The following is a 22,481-nucleotide window of genomic DNA, read 5'->3' as shown; positions in this document are numbered from 1 at the left end:
TCTGTGGGAGATCTAAATAACATAAATTTGAAACAGACAAGTACAGTAAATAACAAGATCCAAAATGGTTAAATATTGATGCTACCAGTAGTAAAGATAGTGATGAACAAATGCATGCTTCTGTCTATCCAAACAATAAACTTTGAGGCAACTTGTAAAAAAACTCCATTCCTTAATTGGTGCATGTCTTCTACAAATTATTTAAAATTTGTTATTTGGGTTATGGGTGAGGATTCAAATATATCTTTATCCATAAATAGACATGAGTGTGCTTTTTCTTTCTGATTCTAAAAGGGAATCACTTGGGACCCTTATCTTCAGTTTAGAAGTAAATAACAGGTTATAGTTTTTTGTACTATTTAATTATGATGTAGCAATGTCTATGCCTCTTGACTCTCCCTGCTTTGAATTGTTGGAAGGATGTTGCTTTTCTTTTTTCCTTGTTTGTCTTTATAATCTTGCAGTTGGAAGAGAAGTCCTACTTTCTGTTCAAACACTCCTTTCTGCCAAATCAAAGGAGAAAATGTAGGAAAACTGTACAATCTCTCAAGCATGGCAGTTACCTTTCAAATAGTCACTTTCTCTTTGATAAAAGCAGGATGGGGTATTTTTCTTCATACAAAGTATCAAAAGCAGAAAAAAGATCCCATATTCTGCTGGAACAGAGATTTGATTTTGTGTTTTTGTGAGTGATGAAGGATATCAGACTAACAAAATGATGCACTTTTGAGGAAATGTCAAAATAGCTATTGATCTGATTTCCTAGTCACTGAATTCATATGTTCTAACTCTGGGGAGCTGCAGTTGAATATGGCTTTTGAAGGAATATATGCACTTTTTGCAGTATCTGTCTTAAAAAGTAAAAGGAAGGTTACAAATTTTTCTTGATGTGAGAAAGATTTCAATGGAACTATTTGGTGCAACTTATGCTTTTCCTGTTTTGTAGATTGCTGTAAGTCTTGGTATTCCTATCGTGAAAGCAGAGTGGATTTATAAGGCATGGGAGAAAAGGAATGAAATGTAGGTGTTTATTTTCCTTCAGCCTTCACTTTGCATCCTGTTCACCTGAAATGTGAGCTTCTGCTTAAATATTGACTTGAGTCACTTAAGTGACTTTTTTGTGCATCTTCTTTCTTTCAGTGATTTCTGTGCAGCTGATGATGATTTTAGAAACCAGTTCAAGGTTCCTCCCTTTCAGGATTGCTTGCTAAGTTTCCTGGGATTCTCTGATGATGAGAAAGCTAATATGGAAGAAATGACAGAAATGCAAGGTGATTGTTTATGAAAACCTCTGGGAAGAATGGGATAGAGTTTATGATGATGGGTGCCACAGAACTGTTAAGTGAGATACTAATTTTTAACAAGAATCTTCTTTCCTGCTTATTTGCTTTTTCTTTTTTTTTTTTTTTTTTTTTAATCTAGGAGGACATTATTTACCAGTTGGTGATGAAAGGTGTACACACTTGGTGGTTGAAGAAAGTACAGTAAAAGATCTTCCATTTGAACCTTTAAAAAAACTTTATGTTGTGAAGCAAGAGGTTAGTGCTGAAAATTCATGAGAGAATGGTGCTATGTAGAACTGTGTGTTCTTATTCTGAAAAAAATATCTTCCTTGCCTGTAGCCATGATATTTTCTGAAAAAACCTTTCCTTAAGATTTTTTCTCCTGAGAAGCTGAGAAGCCTCAAGAACAAAATGTAATCATGGTTTATCTGCTGCTATAGAATGCAACAAGTAGATTTGTGATTAGTCTCATGTAGTTGTTTCTAATTTATAGCCAATCACAGTCCAGCTGCCCAGACTGTCTCAGTCACAAACCTTTATCATACCTTTTCTATTCTTATCTTACCTTCTAATAAAATCCTTTCTTCTATTCTTTTAGTATTGTTTTAATATAATATATATCATAAAATAATAAATCAAGCCTTCTGAAACATAAAACCAACATTCTTGTCTCTTCCCTCATCCTAAAACCCCTGAAAACACCACCACACTTGCCAACTGTGTAACTATTATAGGTTATTTTGAACATTTTTAACTTTGGGTGAATCTCTTTGGTAATGCATTCATAATATGTGTTTTCTTTTTTCCTTTAGTGGTTTTGGGGAAGCATTCAAATGGATGCCAGAGCTGGAGAATCCATGTATTTATTTGAGAAGGTATGTTGAACACTCACACAATGCACAGCGTGTTTAGGTGGTAAAATCAGCATGTAACCTAGTGTGTGTGGGGCCAGAGATCAGATGTTTTAAAGCAGCATTTAAGTTCCAGGTAATCCATTACAAATTTTATACACAGAGTACTAATTTGGAATAGAAACTTTTTTTCTGCTTCTCCAAGTTGTACTTTTAGTCAAACAAAACTTGGTGGCTTTTATTTTAGAAAGGGAAACAAAAAACTTCACCCGTTTTGCCTCGGCTGTCCTCAGAAGTTTCCTGCTGTGCTGTGTGTTGTCTCTGTGAGTCTTTGCACTGAGTTGAAGTGGACACAGAGGATAAAGCCCTGACTGAAATTTTCTTTCCCTGCAGTCAGAGAGTCCTGATTTCAAGAAGTCGGTGTCGCTGCTGTCCCTGAGCACGCCCAACAGCAACCGCAAACGGCGACGCTTGAAAGAGACTCTGGCCCAGCTGACCAGGGAAACAGACCTGTCCCCCTTCCCTCCTCGGAAACGCCCCTCAGCTGAGCACTCCCTCTCCATTGGCTCCTTGCTGGATATTTCCAACACTCCAGAGTCAAGCACTGCCAATGGAGGTAGAGCTAAAACCTTCCATTCAGCCACACTTAGTGGTTAGCAGCTCTTGTGTGAAAGTGGAAATGGTGGTGGTAGGGAAATCCTACAGGTTCTGCTACAGATTTGCAATGTAATTCCAGGCTTTTCCTTTTTCAAAGTGGGGAGGAAAAAGTTGGACTGAAGAGTTCAGACACAGGCCAAGCTGCCTCTTGTCATCACAGTAAGCGTGTTCATATCTGAAGGAATAGATATGGAGGTGATAAATAGGGATACAGTTGAGTGTTAATCCACAATGCTTGAAATACTCTGCTGGAAGTCTGTAGCAAATTAGCAGCATAGTCAACAGTAAATCATCTAAAATACTCTCCATAGGATACTTAGAAGAAAGAGGATGAAGATTCTTTTCTAGAGGAGTTAAAGGGAAAATTCCTGCAGGGCCCACTCCTAGGTCTTTGAAATGTTCTGTTGAGGCTACACTATTTGTGCCAGCAAACTGTCATGTCTAAAACTTCACAAGAATATAAATCAGCAATTGGTTTTGAGTGAATGGACAGAGTTTTAAATATCTGCACGTGGTGCTTGTGAAGAGAGGAACTGCAAAATTTTGGGTTAGTTAAAAGCTGATACCACAAGTGATTTTTAACAGGTCATAGAGGAGTTATCTGGAGCTGCTACTGCTTCAAAAAGGCAAACTCAAATCACATAAGAGCTCCCAAAGAGGCACAACCTGTAAGTGATAATTCAGAAGGAATTCAGGGAAGATCAGCCTTCTTAGGTAATACTAGTGCTCTTGTTACCCATGGTAGGGAATTTTCTTCTAATCCAACAGCAGCAGTCAGTCTCAAAACTTGCTGTTTTGGAAACAACTGGTAAGGTACTTATTTCATTGTTAACTATGGCAGTAGTGAGCTTTGATTTAAAAAAAAGACATAGGTCTCTAAGATCCAAGACATGAGCAAATATTTAAAACTCATTAATTGCTCCAGGTCCACCTTGGCTTTAGCTTTAAGAGAAATTACTTTTTTGAGCCTTTCTCCTTTCCTCAGTGGGATGAACTGTAAGTGGTATGTGCAAGGGCTGATTTTAGTAAATGGTTTTGAGCTACACACTTAATGCAAAGATGGCAGGCAGCTGAGAGATAATTGTTTACATGACGAAGTGGAAGTAGAAAAGCACCTTTGTACTAGTGTATAAATAAGTAATGTTCAGTACCTAATCCTTGCTTCCTGCTAAATAAGGAACTAATAATAGGGTCAAGTCATTGACCTGCCCATAAATGCCTTATTAGTTTCCATCTAATTTTGAGGAAAAATGTATTACTGTTGTTCCATAAGTAGGCTCTAACAAAGAGCTATTTTCTTGGAAGAGCCCTGCTAACTCTAGAATGTAGCCTTTAAAAAAACCCCCAAACTTATCTTCACTTAAAAATTCTGAAGTTTTTTCTTTTGTCTTTGAGGGGGATCTTTTTTTAGGGACTCTATTGTAATAAAGCTCTATTTCCTTTTGGAAATATCTCTTCATCAGAAACACCAAAATCCTGTGCAAGACCTTCCAAAAACTCCACTCCTCTTCCTCTCAAGCAGTCTGCAAGATGGCAGGTTGCAAAAGAATTGTATCAGACAGAAAGTAACTATGTTGATATTCTGACAACAATTATTCAGGTAAGATGGCTGTAAAGCCAGTCCAGGTCAAATGTAATAAGATAGGCAATGTTTATATTGATTAATATTTTCAATCTGTGATCTACAGGCTTTTGAGGGCTTGGGTGCATCAAAGCTTCATAGGAAAATGACAATATAAACAGTCTCATGTAATTTTACTGACATATAAAAATACTCAGGTTCAGGTTGGAAAATACAATTTCTAATCTGGGATCTGCAGTGGTATTGCAATATATATGGAAATTGGAAGTGTCAGGAAAATAAGATCTTCTTGAGTAATATTTTAGATATTAGTGAATAAAGAGAGATGGCAGAGGGAAAAAAAATCTTTTTTTTTAAGTTATCCCAAGAGGAGCAGAATAGCAAACGACTTACAGGAAGAGCTTAATTTCTTGAAAGTTTATTTCTATTGCAGCTGATTATCTACTTAAAGAATGAGCCAAGATGTGTGTGAGTAGAAAGAGATGAGAGGGAGTTATGCTGTAGAGATGTATCAAACTAAGTGTTTGTATCTTCAAACCACTCTCCAAAACCCACTCCTGCTGAATGGAGACATCTCAAGATTGTGACTGCAGGAAATTATGATCCAAACGGAAAATACTGTTGCTTTCATAGCTATTTCCAACACAATGTTGGCAGCTGGGAGGGCATTAACTTTTTTTTCCTTAATTCATCAGTTGTTTCAAGTTCCTTTGGAGAAGGAAGGACAACTTGGGGGACCAATCCTTGCACAGGAAGAGATCAAGACCATATTTGGCAGCATTCCAGATATTCTTGATGTGCACACTAAAATCAAGGCAAGCTGCACCTTCTCCCCTGCAGGGGAAGCTTTCATAAACACTTTTCTGTGTGTTTTCAGTTGTCTGTTGTACAGGTATAAACTCTTCCTGGTGCTGATACACTCTTTCAAATAGTGGCATCTGCCTATTCCTGCAGCATTTCTCTGTAGGCTTTTCAAGTACAGAGACTTGCAGGCTACCTGCAACTTGGTGATTTGTTTGTACAGGTTTTGTTGGTTTTTTTCCAACCAGTGGGTCCAGTCTGGTTAATCACACCAGCTATTGATGTGTGCCCACTGAGACAGAGATGAAAGTAGAGCTGTGTGTCTGTGTGGCAAATTGAAGTCACTTGCAGCAGAGAGTTGCTTTGATGTAGTTGTTGTGTTTTCCTTCATCTTTGGTGTTATAAAGATATGAGCAGTGGCAGCAACAAACCAATATTAGTGATAAATCCTTTTCACTGAAGGTGAATCCTGAACCTTCAGCTGGGCCCTCCTGTCCCTCTTATCTGATGGTGATTGAGCTTGATCCTTATCAAGCTCATATAGGCTTAACAGGCTTGGTCTCACTTTCCTTGACACCCTGGTGTAGCAAGTAAGTGGAATCTATCTTAGTTCTATTTCAATCCTGTCTTATAGACTTAAGTCCTAGATAAGTTGTGCAGTCTTAATTAGAATTGGTTCAACTGTCTTCTGTGTATCCTTTGTGAGTATTCCTTTGGGATGTGTTGTGTATTGTGCTGGATGCAGCAGTGTCATCTTGCTGCAGAGCTGGCTAGTCCTGACATGCTGCCAAGCTGCACTGATTTACAGCTAGATGTACATATTCAGTAAGCCAGACATCTCCTGTTACCAGCCCTCAGTAGGCTGAATGTGAAATTGTACAGCTTTTAGGATTGCCTGTTTTGTCAGCAGCAAACCACACCTAATGGTGTGTGTTTGGCAAAATAGTCATCCCATTTAATGGCTTTATGCACTTTATGCTCAGCTTGTTTTCTTTCCCCATCCCTGCATGTATTCCAGGAGGACCTGGAAGATCTTATGATAAACTGGACTGAAAGCAAAAGTATTGGTGACATCATTCTCAAATATGTAAGTTCCTCTTTCTTTATGCTTACAACTATTATCTTGCCTCATAACATCTTCTAAGATCTAGCAAACACAAGCCAAGCACTGCTGAGAAAGAGCTCCAACTTGTATCATTGTCTTTTTTATTTAAACTTTTTAGCTGAGTTAAGTGATACAATCCATATCAAGTTTTAGTGTGTGTGTCTATTCACAGGTATGAAGGATTAAAACTACAAATAGCTACAGTCTGAGAACTGTAATTTGCAAAGCTAGACATGCTTTTTACTCAGACATTAAAAGCCACTTCCCAGGCCCTTAGCCATCTGCTGCCTCTGATCAATAGTAAAGAACTAAGAAAATAACTTTTCACAAACTTATGTTCTTTCTTCAAGACTTGAAACATGGAAGTGAATAAGGAGTCCTGTGTAGAGCAGGAAGGCTAAGTCTGGGACTGCAAAGAATTTTAACATAAATAGGTGCTCGGTATCTTGTGATTATTTTGCTGATCTGATGATTTTGAGACAAATAGTGCTTGTCATTCAAAAGTTTTCAGTCTAAGGTGTTGCTTCTGGTGGTTTAAAAGGTGATTGCAGTCACTGGCAGAAGTACTTGTCTGAAATTTCCAAAATTCTCGCCAAAAGCTTCTTGCTAGGTGTCAACCTGCCTCTCACTTGAGCTGCTCAGCAGCTTTTAAGATTGTTATGTCTGCTTGATGCTGGTTGAGAGCAGCCTGAGTTTAATCAGCAGCATCAATCTGGGGCATCTGGCATGCAAAAATGTCTTAACTTGCTCTGAGAACACGTATGGGTTTACAACACATTTTTTATTATTCTTTATTGCAATGTGCCTTTGAGCAGCTTTGTATGGCTCAGGGCATATGAACATATGTACAAGGATACATAATATGTAAAGCAGAGCCCTAACAGTTGTTTCTTTCAGTCAAAAGACTTGTTGAAAACATACCCTCCGTTTGTGAATTTCTTTGAAATGAGCAAGGAGACGATTACAAGATGTGAAAAGCAGAAACCAAGGTTTCATGCCTTCCTAAAGGTAAGTGTCTGCAGAACTAACTCTATAGTAGAACATGGGGACTGTTACCGTGTTCTGCTGAATGCAGTAGATGGAAGAATATGAAATTTTGAAAGCTTGAAGAAATGCAAACACCTCTTGGTGAGACAGAAATAGGAAGGATTTGAACTTCAATCCCTCAAGCCCTCTCAGAAAAAGTCTGAGTTCCTTCTCTGTTAAACAGCTTTCAAGGTGGTTTGATTATATGCATTTGTTGCTGGAAAAAAGTTCCTCCCAAATACATCTCTTCTCTTTTCTGTGAAGATAACTGGAGCTGCTGCTTTGGTTGGTCCCCTCCCTGTGAGACTTGTATTTCTGAAACAGCTTTTAACTTTCCTTGGGCAGCTGTGAAGCTCCAGGGAGGTAGGATTTCTCAGCATTCTTGTGACTAATGAATAGAAGCCCAACAGTGGAGATCTAACAGGAAGATGATCTTCAAAGAAAGTTTTCTGAAGATGAGTCTTAAGACTCTTGATCTCTTCAGATATGTGTGTACTGTTAATAGTGCAGTGCAGCTTTAACTCCTATAGCAAAACAGACAGGTGTCAAACACTGACAGTTTCAGCTTGTGTTTTCTGAGGAACTAGGAATTACATCCAAGTATTGATATCTAAAAGATGGGGAACAAATAAGGGAACAGCTCATCCCCAGTCCCACTCCACATTAGCAGCTGGAACAAGAACTGAAGGGTTGATATGGACCCTTTAAAAGTAGACATTCTGAGAATATAAATCACTGTTCTTTTGAGTGGAATGTGGTTTTTAACATGCTCTGTTAATGACTGTGGTAAACAATTCTCACACTTATATAGCAATGCTAATTTCAAGGAAGGGAATTTTTCTCTGATCTTGTGTATGTGTGTAAAAAAAAAAAAAAGTAAGCATTATTTCCTTTTTCCCAGATAAATCAAGCCAAACCTGAATGTGGCCGCCAAAGCCTCGCTGAGCTCCTTATCCGTCCTGTGCAAAGGCTGCCCAGTGTTGCCCTACTACTGAATGGTAACCCAGAGATGTCATTTTTATTAGTTTATCTGTGAAAGTGTTAAAACCACAAGTTCATGTCTACCTTTTGTCAACATTAGAAACAGCTTTTCTCATCTAAACCAAGCCTGATTATGTGAGTTAACCATGACTCCTGGCAGTCAGTGAGACCCACTACTGAAGAAAGCATAAATTCTGTCTAAATTCTACTTGTTCATACATTTGTATGCAGGATACAGATAGAGGAACAGTTTGCACTGACAATTCTGTCTCTTCAAACAAGAATATAATTGAGATTCAAATGAAGCTAACATAAACTAGAGAGCAATTCATATTGACAAGGCTCACGATTTCATGTGTTCCACCTGGTATCAACCACTTGCTGTAATAATGCTTTTGTTAATAAAGATAATAAAAAATCCACATCATCCTTTTCTTCAGGTGGAAAAAGACTTTTGTGCTTGTCTCTGCACCTCAATTTTTTTTAATAGTTTAAGGGTGTGGTTTTTATTTCTTAATGAGATGTCTGAACAGTTTCTGTTCAGCCTAGTTCCCCACTTAATCAGTGCTACTTGGACTCCAGAGTAGATCTGATGTCTCCAGTCAGCTTATCTTAACTCAATTGAAGTCTGAGTTTTTCATGTTTCTTTTCAGGCTCTTGTAATATGTATGGAGTTTTTATTTCTTTTTTTTTTTTTAATTGTAGATATTAAGAAACATACAGCAGAAGAGAACCCAGATAAAATAACTCTAGAGAGAGCTATTGAATCATTAAAGGAGGTGATGACGTAAGTCATGTTGATTCTATGGAACATACTGTTAAACATACTGCAGTTACATCCCTCTGTTCCTCCTAAATTGTCACTGTTATGTTGCCACAAGGAACAGTAAGTAAACATAACTGTAGGTGTTCTTCAGCCTCCTTCTGGCTGCTGTTGTCACTTTGGTATTCTGTGCCAGAGCTCTGAAGGAGTCTGTGACATTCCCCAGCACTTGGACCTGAACTTCTGCTGACCCCTTGCTTCAGCAGGGACTGTCCCCTGTCCTCTCTTCTGTTCCAACTCTTATTCCTATCTTTTCCCTCTGGAATGGAAGAACTGGGCTTTTTGTCTTTAAATCCTGCTTCTATGCATTATATCTACTGAAAGGACAGACTTTTGGTGGGAGAATAGTTTTTCTTCTGATGCTGTATTAGCTCTTCTTGGCACTGTTCCATGAGTTAATTAGCTGAAAGCTGAAGTTGTTTAGATTGTAAGTCTCACCTCTTTTGAAGTGTAGCGTATGTCTCCAGCAACAAGAAGTCCTGCATTAATTGGGTAAATGTTTGTCCAGTTTTAACAACAACTTTTAAATTGTAATTATTCTTGGATCTGTGCCTTGGTGAGCTGCAGTCCTGATTTGGGGGAGACAAAATGCAGGCTGGAAAGAACTGAGTTGTGTCAGTCTCTGGTTCAAAATGTTGCATGACAGAGGAGGGGAATTCTATTTTTAATTGATTGGTGTGTCAAGTGCTGGTAACATGACAAGAACAGTGTTCTAGAACTGAAGTTTCCTATGTGATTGCCTGTGGTATTTGGTGCTTCTTCAGGCCAATGTGGCAAGTGCTGCTGTGTAAATTCTATCCCTGAATGTTTAGATTTATTATTTTTGTATGTCTAAAATGCAGTGCATCCATTTACTGTTGCTTGCTATTGAAGGTTAATATAATATGCTTTCCTTAGACACATTAATGAAGACAAAAGAAAAACAGAGGCACAAAGGCAGTTCTTTGATGTTGTCTATGAAGTGGATGGATGTCCAGTAAGTAATTTCTCAAAGCTGCAGATCTCTTAAATGCCTGCAGTACTTCGTTCCCTTTGTAAAAATGTGAGGCTACAGTGCAACAGTGCTGGTTTAAAGAGATTGCCAGTGTTAAGCTGTAAGCAAGCAGTAATCCAGCACTTGAACTAAATGCTTAATGAGCTTTTTGCTTTTGTCATTTAGGCCAATCTCCTGTCCTCCCACCGCAGCTTGGTGCAGCGTCTGGAAACTGTGGCACTTGGGGATGACATCTGTGACAGGGGAGAGCAGGTCACACTCTTTCTGTTCAATGATTGCCTAGAGGTAAGGTGATACCAGCACATCTCATGAACTGAATTGTAAAGGGCTTTACACTTTTACACTACACATGAATATAAATAAGTAGAATTTAAGACCTTTTGAGGCAGAATTCTAAGTCACAGATTGCTGATAGGTCAACACATACTGATATTTCTTTTCCATTAACTACTGTATAAGCCTCTCATGGCTGAGAGGTGTTAATGTAGCCTTTTATGCCTTGCAGCCAGAGTAAAAACATAAAAGCAGATTAATATGTTCAAAAATGTTTATCTGAATAGCACTTTGAGTAGCACCAATGGATGAAAAAGTGCTGGAGTCTTTGGCTCATCAGGTTCTTTGTCCTTTTAAAGTTTATCTGTATATAATGGGAGGGAATAGTGGGCCTTGGTAGACCTGTCTGTTCTTAGGCTACCAAAAAACCAAAGTTGTAATATATCCCTTAAACTGAAAATATGTTAGGAAGAATTGGAGGGGAAGAATAATCTGACTGTGTTTTGGAGACTAATGTGGAAGAACTGAATTTATAAAGGCCACTTTCATAAAGTACTTGTTGCTGTCTTCAGCACTGAAGAACACTGTCTTCATAGAAGACCAACTCTAAAGTAATTCAAAATTAGTGCTGTCCTAAGCAGCACTTAGAGACAAAATCTGACTAGTGATTTGAGTTGACTCAGTTTCATCACTTCTCATAAAGGATAGAAAGGCAAATAAAACCACTTTTAATAAAGCTTCTTGGCTTGTCTCTTGGACAAGAGACAAATAAGATGCATTACTTTGGCACACAAGTGCCTCACATGTTTTTATGCAGATCCTGCTCCATGGCTGCATGCATAAGCAACAGCAAGTGATATTTCTAGGACATAACACGCCACACCTTATGTTGGTTCATGCATATAGATGTTGTCTTTTCTGTTTAAATCTAGACTACTTTGTGGAAGATTTCAAAGGACCCTTGTTATGCAGGGTAGAATTGAGGTCTGTAATGCAAAATTACTTCCTCTCTAGGTATTTTTGAAAATATATTTTATTTTTCAGCTGAGTGTTTTGATGCCAAGTAACAAATATTGTTCGGCCACCTGGGCTGTAGGCAGTGAATAGAGAAATAAATTAATTCCTTTAGGATTTATGTGGTAGAGTAGCAAGATTTTCTGTGCCCGGTGTAAAAGGAAAAAAAGGTAAAAAACATAGAAAAGAAAGGAAAAAATGGCAAGAGCTCTTCCAAATGACCCTTTCTATTTTATTTAACTGCAGATTGCGAGGAAACGGCATAAAGTTATTGGAGCTTTCAAGAGTCCCCATGGCCACACAAGGCCTCCTGCATCTCTCAAGCATGTTGTTCTCATGCCTCTCTCCCAGATCAAGAAAGTCTTGGACATCAGGGAGACAGAAGGTCTGTGTGTTTTGAATACTCTGGTAGCTCCTTAAACTGTGTTTTAAGGTGTGAAGGAGGAAGCTCTGCTGTTGTGGGATGGAATGCTAAGGTGTATTTATTGTATGGTATTTTAGATATGTGATTTTAGTAAAAGCTTCTGTTTGAATCTCTGTAGGAGCTTGAGAATTCCTTGTACTGATGCTCTTTTGGCTTTTTGAGAATTGCTGCAGGATGCTGAATTTGGCAGAACTAATGGCATTAGCATAAGCCAACCAATTGGCAGTGTGAAATAAACAGAGTTTAACACTTGACAGCTCTGGATTTACAAAATAAAAACCAAACCTCAAACTTCAGCCCAGAGCATTAGATTGGCCAGAGAAAAGTGCTGTTGGTTTGAAACCAAATTTTTTTCTAACTGGTGATGGTGATAATGCTCAGGAGAAGCTGTGCTTGGCATCTTAAAAGATGACTTAATTTCTGTCTGCTTTCCCACACTGCTCCAGCATTGATAGTGACTTATAAAGAATCTAGTCACACCAGTTTCCAGATTTCTATCCTGGCAAGATGTGGTGTTTCACTGTGAAGATATGCATATCATGTGTTCTACTTTATGTACTCTGAAGCACCTGAACATAGAAAGCCAATTAAGAAGAGAAATGGCAAAGAGGGTGGGTGAGGCTGACTGCTCTGCAGATTATTTGGTTGCTCAGCTATTGCCTGAACAGCTGATTGCAGCCTCTTGATGATGGCTGTGGACACAGCTCTGCTCTTGCAAGTGACACAAGAGCTAGTGTGTAAGTAAAGACAAAATCATCACACCAAATCATGTTGTCTCTAGTTCCCTCTGAATTACATGAAAAAATTATTATTCTTTTTATTAACTCCGTGCTTTTTTTTTTTTTTTAAACAAAATGTAGATTGCCAGAAAGCTTTTGCCTTAGTAGTGAGGCCACCTACAGAACTCAACAACAAGCTGCTCAGTTTCCAGATGACAACTGAAGACCCTTGCAAGGAGGACTGGCTGAAGATGCTGTGTCGGCACGTGGCCAACACGATTTGTAAAGCAGATGCAGTAAGTACTCTGGAACCAGGCTGCTGAATGAGACTTCTCCCTCTTTTTGGCTTTAAGCACCTGAAACTAAAGAAGTTAATAGTGGACATGCCTGAGGTAAAGTAGAGCAGAAAAGATTTGTGCTAACATGCCTGCAAGTGAGTGTTAAAAGGTAGAAAAGGAAACAGGCTGGAAATTAGTTTGAGCAGAATCTGAGTAGTGCTTAAAAATCAAAATTTATTTCTAATTAATTTTTGATGGTGAAAAGGGTATGATTCAACTCTGCACTGTAGTTCTAACAAGAATTGGATTTAGCTTGCTTCTTTCACAGCTATCTTTGAATTTACAATCCCAGTGTTGTTGATCATTTGTGTTGGATTAACTCTGTTAGAGTTCTTTGCTCTACACCTTATCTCCACTATAATGCAAGAGACATGAAGCATCTTCCTCCCAGAGACAGAAATCTACAACCTTAAAACAAGGAAAAAAACCCCAGTGAAATAAAGGAGGCACTGGCCTTGTCTCACTTCTAGAAATTCAGTGTGTGGGCTTTCTATAGGCAGAAAACCACTAATCTGAGGAGTAGATCCTCTCCAATTACAGCAAGAGGCTTTCAGCTGATGTTTTAATTATGTAAAAGTCTCTGCACATCAGTCATCTCAATTTGCTGAAAATGCATGCAATACATACAGCTGAAGCTCCTTGGTGTAAACCAGAAATGCTTTATGTTCTGCATGTTTGGTTGTGATTTTTAAGGGCATGCTTGGTACAGGAGAGGCAATTAAGTCATGAAAACAGCATCTTAGTTTTATTTTGTGTGTCTTGGGATCTAGGGACTTAGGAATAAGAGACTTGGGCTTTGTGGTTTCCCTTCCAGGTACTGAGTATGAAAAGTGCCGATGTGGAAGTGTTAATTTTCTTTAGTCTGCGTGTTGCCTATCTTCAGTATTTTGTGTAACATATAACTTGGATTTTTAACAGGAATTACACCTTTGTGTAATAAATGTGTAGTTCCCTCTTGCCCCAAGACACTCAATCACATACTGACAAATTGTAACCTACTTTGCTGAATCCCATTAGTTATAATTTCTGTACCTACTATATAATACCTCTTTCTTGCTTATTTAAATGTCAAATTGAGCTTCAATTTAAGCACTTTTGCCTGGTTTTATACTTCCACAGCATCATGTGAATGGAGATAACATTGACTTTGCCACCTGGTGGCAGCAAAGGCTTTGGCTACTCTTCCTTAGGAATGGCAATAAAGCTGCTGACTGGGGTCCTATTTTTTTTTTTTTAAAGTGTAAAATGTGTTTTCTCAAAATGCAGACAACAAACAGCAAGAATCATCCCAGCAGCTTCCCACTCCCATGTGTGCCCCCTCTGCCCCCCACGTTTTGTAAGTAGGTAGGCAGAGATTGCTTTGCAATGCTGGAGTTTAAGAATGAGGCGTGAAAAAACCCCAAAAACTCCTGGCTATTCTGCAACATGTACTGCACTGAAGCTGAAAGGCTTTAGTTTTAATGTTTGACAGCTTCAGCTCTCAAGATTTCACTTCAGAAATGTGCTAGATGTGTCAGTGGAATTAAGCAATGTTTATCTTGGAAACTCCCTGGGGATGCCTCAGAACTACTGCCTTTAATTTGGTCAGCCCTGGACTTGAAACTGAATCAGACAAAGTGAATGTGAAACTAATGATGAAGTGGTTTCACAAACTGGTTGCACCAGCTGTTGATCTAACAGAATAGCTTGAAAACAAATAGCTGCTGGACTGTATAAAGAGTTAAATATGAAATATGGCTATTAAACCCTCTAAATCTGACCTAATGCACTAGAAAAATATATTTTGGCAAATGCTGATATTTGACCATTATTAAGACTATTTTTGTCTACAGGAAAATCTCATTTATGTTGCTGATCCTGATTCAGTTGAAGTAAATACTAAAGATATGGACAGTACTTTAAGCAGAGCATCCAGAGCAATAAAGAAAACATCAAAAAAGGTAAGATGGTGCTTTTTATCCAGAGAATTGTGCTGGGATTTCTCTTTCAGGTGGTTTGTAGTATTTACAGTAGTGACAGGAAAAACTTAATCTGAACTAAAACTCTTAAATATAATCTCCTTAAAGAAAGAAGGTGTGGGGTGTTTAAGGTTTTGGAATATATGTATATATAGTCTTAAGTATTACAGTCATAAGTATTATGTAGTCATTTTTCAGTCTGCTATGGAACTTAGGCTGTTTAATACTTTGAGTCTTTTAAATATAATGCAAATTTGAGAAGCAACTTAAAAAAGGAGGGGAGGCCTGACTCTGCAGGGCTGAGGGATGTAAGGAAGCCTTGGTGACCAAACCTTGCTTTGACTTCTCTGTGAATCTCTGCCCTCCTCTCTCCCTCCTATTTGGACAGAATGAGAAGAGCAAGGATGATGGGAAGCCTTTAAAAGTCAGATCACTTTAGATGTGGGTGTTTGGCTGGTTGTGATCCAACCACCAACACTCCATACACAACCCAGAGATTTTCAGAATGGTAGCCTGTATAACAGCAGTGATTACAGCCTGGTTTTAGTCAGTGTTTAACCACTTGCCAACCTCCTCAGGTGACAAGAGCCTTTTCGTTCTCCAAAACGCCCAAGCGAGCGCTGCGCAGGGCTCTGATGTCCCACAGCGCCACGGAAGGGCGGAGCCCCAGCTGCAGCGAGAGTTACATCGGCAGCCGCCTGACCAGCACCTCCTCGCTGGCGGTGAGTGAGCTGTGCCCCCGGGGAAGGCACCTTCTCAACACCACGGCTCCTTTCGTGCCTGCTGCTGCTCTCACTTTAGCGATCCAACATCCACAGTGGGGAAAAAATATTTTTAACTGCTTTCATAGGGATATTCTTTTCAAGAGCTGTTTAATGAGAAGCCTTGCTTCCTGAAAATGCAGAAAAATCTTGATGCACTAGAAACTGGGGGTTGCCTTACACATTTAAGTGGAAAAACCTCACCAGTCTTTTTTGCTCAGAATGGAATATGCTTCCTCTTCTGAGAGAGTGAGAAAGTTTCAACACAAGTCTTGTATCGGTTCATGCTTTTGATCTTGAACACTAAGTAGAAATGTGGTGCACAACCCTGAATAGTATGGTGAATGTTTCAGTCAGAGTAGTGAGATGACAGACACCCTGTGAAACAAACTGGGAAGGAAGGGTAGAGAAACATAGATGCTGCAGCCTGCAAGTTTGTAAACAGCAAAGGAATTATCTCCTCGTAAATGTTTAAGAAAACTTGGTAAAATAAAATATTGTTCTACATATTGCAACTCCTCTGCTATGCCTTGGCTGCCTGTTACAGCTTTCTCCTGCTACATTAGGCCAAACTCAATTTCCTAATACAGTCTAGTAAAGCAGACTAGATTTGGAGGAATCTTTATATCATCTTTGCTTTTTATTATAGTGTTTGAGTAAATTGGATGAGTAAACACCTACTGTCTAGTCAGTAGTATGTGGGACAGAAGGCCAAGAAAAGGGAATCCTTTTCATCTTTCTATTACTGCCTGATGTGTCAGTACTTCAATATTGAGGTAATTCAGTATGTTTGAGTGGCCATTAAATGGTACAGTATAAAGACACAGCCCTGCTCTCCCACATGAGAAAATATGAAGCAGTAAGGGAGGAAGTATCACAGCAGACTCCCTTGATTTAGAGGAAATAAAAAAAAATCATCTGTCAATGGGGCTATAGCCTAGTTTCCTGCAGAGAGACTTTCTTCCTTCTGTTATGATTATGGCAACAATTGTTTTTGCTTTCTAATTGTCTTCATTTTGATACAGCACTGTATCTCATTTCTCATGAACTTACAAGTTATGTGCTTTTCATTTTGTGCATATCTACCCCAGACAAAAACACTTTTTTTCCACAAAATCTTAGAAACTTGCAAAACCATGTTCCTGTTTCAGATTCTTCCCAGGAACAGGAACATGGTTTTGCAAGTTTCTAAGACCTCTTGCACCTGTGGTAATAAGCTGCAGCTTGGCAGCAGATGATGTGTTGTGATTTTTTAACCAATGCCACACACCACTGAACTTGCATAAAGCCTTTTTGGTTCAATTATATGGTTGAGGGGAAAAGAGGTTTGGATTCCAGCCCCTCAAGTTGGAATACCAGTGCAGTTGTTGATAGGAAACTAAAACTGCAGGAAACCTGTCTGAGTCCATTAAGAGTCAAAGCTGTTATTCAGACATATGGTTTTATTGAAATTAAATCTTAGCCTACACTTATGTAGGAATTTTCTGGTGCAGAAAAAAAACCATAGAGTAAAAATATCAATAAAGCTTGGATACTTGAGGGTTTTTTTCTTGTTTGAACTAACTCTTAAATCCCTCCTAATTGTAGATTGCTCGTTCCTCTTCCACGTGCAGCCTAAGTGGATCTGCCAAGTGTGCTGTTAATGTCCATCGCTCCAGTTCGATTGATTGGCGCTCTCAAAGCTCCAAGCCTCGACCTGTGCTGTGTCCAGGCTCTCCAAATGCTCTAGAAGCAAAAGCTTCTTCCAACTTGGAAAGCTTAAATGGTCATGCCTTGGACAGACCATGTGCTTTCCCTGTAGTTACTGCCACCTGTGCTGATGCTGGAGGTGATAACCAGTGTGGTGCTGGGAAATTCTGTGCATCACATCCTGACTGAAGAAATCCTGAGTGCTGTAAGCTAAGAGAGCATGGCACAGCTCTAATGCACAAAGGGCTTCAAGTGGTGTTGGGTTCTTCTTAACATCCTCTAATGCATAGGGTTGTTCTTTAACATCCTCTAATGCATAGCACTCACATGTGGTTCTGGTTCTGGGTGCAAACTCATTTTTTCACAAACTTTTAAATGTGTTTTTCTTTTAGTTGATATACAGTTGAATTCCTCACTGTTTCAGGCCATGTAACTCACTGGCCAGAGTTCTGAGAGCTTTAATAACTTGGTTGCAAGGAAGTCTTGAGCAGCTTATTTTACCTGTGGTTTTAGTTTTTTATTCTCTATCTGTAAATAAAAAAACCCCTGGTATAAAATACTGAAGCCTAATAAGAGCTGCTGTATAGAGAGGAATTTAGGGTTAAATTTTCAGATATTGCCAATGACTTCAAATGGAGGAAATGCCATAAACAGGCATAGGGTTTGTTCACAGTGAAGTGTGTATTCCCTTACTTGCCCAAAATATCCCTGTTTAAAAGATTCTTGAAGCATGCAGGTGCCCAAGCTGCCCAACTACCGTGACCTGTTGATGTGCTGAGAAGCTTGGCTGGCTGTTTAAGAGCAACAGAGGATTGCTTGTGCAAGTATCTTGAGGTCTAATGTGAAAAGAATATAAAATCTCAGCTAATCCAAAGAGGTTTACTTTTAGTGCTACATATTGATGTGTTGGTTTCACAGTAATTAAGTCTCAGAAGCAGCTTATTCTCCAAGCATCAGAAAAGTCAGCTTCTTGCCTAGTGTGTGCCCATCCAGGCACAGCTGAAGCAAGCTCTGACAAATCACTGGGATGTCTGTTGCCTCCTGCAGCCAAGGAGACATGTGTTCAGCATCTCATTTGGGGCTCAGAGCTGATGATTATACAGAAAGTTGCAGGATTGGAGAGGGAGCTCTGTTTCTCTAAGAGATTATCATAGTGTATCTTGCCTTCATTTTGGAGGGAGATTACTGCAAAAAGTGATGCAAGATGTAAACTAATACTTGTTAACAGCCACTCTTCAAAAACATGTTCTTGCATTCCAAATCTCTCAAGACTGGTAATAAGGAAAAGAAAAATCTCTTCTGTAGTTTTTAAAATGTGTTAAGTTCAAACTCTAGAAATGCTGGATCAGTAATTTTGAAAGCTGCCAATCTCCGAGATCTTCTGCACTCACAGGTTCTTTGTATGAGATGTGAAGGTTGAGGAATGACTGCTGCACTATTGAGATTGGCTCATATATGATCAATAACATTTTTTTTTTTTTGTCCAACAGGGTGTTCATTCTCCTTCCTTGGTCAGCCTTCCCTCGATCTTTGAAAAGAGGAGTCACACATTAAGCCGATCCACAACCCACCTGGTGTGAGGCAGCTGGGGCAGGCTCTGCTCTGTGGCAGTGACTGACAGGCAGTGACTGTGACTGACATTTCTGGTACCTTAGTCATTAGCACTTAGCCATGATTAGCAAAATGTTAGATGACACTAAGTTAATCACAAGGGGGGTTTAGTTGTGTTGAAGCAGACCAGCCAATCAGTGGAGTAAGTGACCTGGCCTTCATTTAAACACAGTATTCCCTTGTACAGATTTATTTCCTTACCAGCATAACTGAAACATTTTCTTCTATGGAAATTGTCCCCTCCAGGCAATAAACTGGTTTGTCAGATCTCAAAATGAAGATGATGATCACATAATTTACTGCTAGTTTGGATGACTCTTATGCTTGCCTAACTTCATCTACTGGCAGAGCACTCTAATGTTTGAATTGTGGATTTCTTAAATGGAGAAACATTATGAAGTACCTGACCTTTCAAGTATGACAGTTAACCTGTTGTACAGCTGCTTATTCCAGATATTTTATAAATGTAGTTGTTTATAATTAAATAGAATTGAGTTTTGTGATTATGATCTCCTGCAGCCTCACTGTAAACACAGTGGTATGAGGAGCTTTGACCATCAGAAATGATCAATTGAATTCTTTGTCTTGCTTTGAAGTGGAAGTCTGAGGAAAAGAATTACACTCCTCTTTAGTAGGGTTGTTAAAAAACCAAACCCCCACACATTCCCCATACTTGGTTAACAAATTATTATTTAATGCATAGGATTCTTGGTGTGACGTTGGAACTTCAGGGTCCAATTTTGGCATGTCAAATTTCAGTGTACAACTCCTAAGGCTTTTAGGCTTCCTCATGTATTTATGTCTTCCTTTAAAACTATGTTCACTTCTGTCATCTCTGAACAGTTTGTACCCTGCAATGCACTCTCACAAACTATCTGAATATGTAAATTTCTGCATTTCATTAACAGTTCAACTGTTGGTATTAGCAGGAGTTCACAACTTCTGGTTTCTTTTTAACCACCTGTGTTTTGTCTTGTATCTATATGTAACTAGTGATGCTTTTGAATGTGTCAGACTGCACTGTTTTTTATATCTCTTTGTCAATCTGAGCAATGTAAATAAACTGTTTAAAATAACACTGCTTCTGGCTTTGCTAAACAAGCTTTTATGAAAGTTTACTTTTTTTATGTGGGGAAAAAAGGGCATTTTTGGGCTCCAACCTACAACTGTACTCTGATTATCTACGTAGTTATTCCTAAAAAAGTATACCACTTGATAGGCCTGAATATTTTTTTGTTTTATCTCAATATATTCTTGAATCTCCCCTGGATCTATGTGTCCAGTCCATGGTTTGGGGTTTTTCTTTTTTTTTTTTTTTTTTTTTTTGTCCTTGTCCATTCAGAATAAGCACCTGAGCTGACTGTGCACAGACACTTCTATCATAAAGTGGCTCTAGAAAATAAACTATTCAAGAAATACTATGCCAAAAATCCAATAACCATTCTTGGTTTCTGTTTCTTTTGTTATTTTTGGAAGGCCATCTTCAGCCTGGTAACTTCTGTACAAACTCACAGCACTATCAGCCTCTCAGTGTTTATTCCTGCTCTTCAGTTGTTAGAGTTTATAATGGAGGTTCCAGCTCTGCCCAGACTTGCTGACTCCTGGAGAAGGAGGAGAGCTATACCAGCTTTTGGTGTGACTTTATCCACTCCTACATTCTGGATGCATTATCTTAACCTGTTATGTCAAGTTTCAGCAAGAGCTGCTTCTACTTTTGTGAAAAAAATAAGTGTACTGTTAACAAATGTTGGGGTCTGCTCAGTATTTCTCTTGATGGAGAGTGTTTTGCAGCTGAAACAGCAGCAAAATCTTGAGTAAGATGACAGAATAGGCTGGGAGGTGGAAATGAACTTGCTGAGTTAAAAAGGTGATCCAGAGTAACAGAAACAAGCCAAAATAAGGAATTTTTACAATTAAGAAGTTTGCCTCACCTTTTCAATTTCCAGTGTTAGATGTAGCATTGGATAAATACATAATTTTGGAGAGTGTTTTGGCTGGTGTTCTTTGGAATCTGAGGTGAGACTGCTTCCCCAAACCAGAATTTTAAACAATATTACTTTTACCATCTCACCCCATAGGAATTGACTTACTGAGTAGCAGTTCTGGTTTTTTAAAACACCTAGCTTCAGTCATGACATAGACAATTCACATCTCCTTAATAATTTTTTAACTTTATATTTGGACAGTTTAGTAGAATTCAGTACAAGTTCCTAAGTCCTTTTGTTGAGATTTCTGAATTGTAAGATCTGTTCTGCAACTCTTTTAAGGAAAAAAAAACCTGGGATAAAAAGGACATTTCTTTCTAATATCACTGTGCTACAGCATCAGCCAACACATGTTCAACATACAGAATTTTATCATTCAGAAAAACTGGAATTCTGAAGTGAAGGTCAAAAGATGGCTTTTGTTTAAAGCACATTTTTTGTGGGCTGTACAAAAACAGTTTAACGAACTGCTCTCAACGCTACCAGAATCCTCTTAACCATTGCTCTAAATTGGAAATTGAAGGACAGCTGCCAAAGGAAAAGGTCATCTTTGGGTGGGTGTTTGGTGGCGTGGTGTTTAAGGAAGAAAGAACTTGTTTGCTTGCTTAAAAAAATTAGAAGAGCCCCAAGAAGAGACTGGAGGAAGTCTGGAGCGTAGAATTCATAAATGTACACTCACAAACTATTAAAGCATTAATGGTTAATCTTTTTATAGACTGTTGTTCAGGGGGAAAAGGTGGAGATCTCACAGCTGCTCGAGAGCATCTGTTTGCAGATTTGTTGTAGATTCAACAGGACAGCTTGACCTGTGCTTTGCAGAGACGTAGTTGCTGTTTCAAACTCAGAGCTGCAAACTCCTCTGCGAGATGGATGTTTACAGCTCTGAAAGCCAGCCCTCAGAGACAAAGAGGGGCAGCTAGAATGTACTTTAAAACACAAAAGCTTTTGAAAGCTGAAAACGCTGGCTGGGGGTGAAGGCAAGCTGGTGCCACGTTCTTTGCCTTGGGACCGGTTTTAAGCGCAGAGCCAGAAACCCGCCCGCTCCCAGCAGCGAGGAGAGCCGAAATGGAAACGGGAACGCCATGAAAACAAACTAATTAAACATGTAGCGAAATAGATGTCACTCTGTCAGACGTTAGGCAAACAACAGCAATGTTTTGTTAAAAACATTACCACTACTGAGGGCAGAATTTTCGGCTGGCACCGAGTATCCTGTCAGCCTCTATACAAGTGCAACCAGGCCTTTGTCTACTTAATTTAGGCAGTTAGAAGTGCAATTACCACCCTACCTGCAAACTGTAATTAGTTTAAGCTGTGTTGGTGTTGATGCCTTTATCAGCTGATCCATACACTGACACTGACTTCAAGAACAGAGCCTGACTATTGTGGGAGCTACCCTCTGTTTAGTAAGTTATTATATATAAAAATATATATATGTGTTTGTGTATTTAGACAAAATGTTCTTACACAGATTTATGAAGTAGCCTTTTATTTTTACCCCCTGTAGGGAGGCCTAGTGTATGTACTTTATATGAGTGAAATTGAGGAATTAAAGTTCTGATATTTATACTAACATGGGTAAAAAGAGGAGAACCTCTACACCTCA

At 38.9% G+C, this 22,481-nt stretch overlaps 1 protein-coding gene across 5 annotated transcripts in view; it reads left to right on the top strand.

Annotated features, from left to right (window-relative positions):
• Nucleotides 1-20,196, top strand: part of ECT2 (epithelial cell transforming 2) — a 28,693-nt gene extending 8,497 nt beyond the window's left edge. For 3 of the 5 annotated variants that reach the window (XM_005484776.3, XM_074547430.1, XM_074547429.1), the window contains exons 8-25: nt 947-1,020; nt 1,141-1,271; nt 1,423-1,538; nt 2,096-2,158; nt 2,528-2,750; nt 4,255-4,391; nt 5,069-5,188; nt 6,193-6,261; nt 7,177-7,287; nt 8,207-8,303; nt 8,992-9,073; nt 10,007-10,085; nt 10,269-10,388; nt 11,637-11,775; nt 12,675-12,829; nt 14,704-14,811; nt 15,408-15,551; nt 18,770-20,196. In XM_005484776.3, coding sequence (XP_005484833.2) covers nt 947-1,020; nt 1,141-1,271; nt 1,423-1,538; nt 2,096-2,158; nt 2,528-2,750; nt 4,255-4,391; nt 5,069-5,188; nt 6,193-6,261; nt 7,177-7,287; nt 8,207-8,303; nt 8,992-9,073; nt 10,007-10,085; nt 10,269-10,388; nt 11,637-11,775; nt 12,675-12,829; nt 14,704-14,811; nt 15,408-15,551; nt 18,770-18,859 — 2,058 coding nt within the window. In that variant the 3' untranslated portion in view covers nt 18,860-20,196. The other 2 variants (XM_074547431.1, XM_074547432.1) reach the window with 2 other exon arrangements.
• Nucleotides 20,197-22,481: the final 2,285 nt, after the last annotated feature.

The sequence above is a fragment of the Zonotrichia albicollis genome, chromosome 9 (genome assembly GCF_047830755.1).
Source record: "Zonotrichia albicollis isolate bZonAlb1 chromosome 9, bZonAlb1.hap1, whole genome shotgun sequence".
Taxonomy (NCBI): Eukaryota; Metazoa; Chordata; class Aves; order Passeriformes; family Passerellidae; genus Zonotrichia; species Zonotrichia albicollis.
Note: the sequence above shows the minus strand (reverse complement) of the source record. Positions and strands in the feature narration are given on the sequence as shown.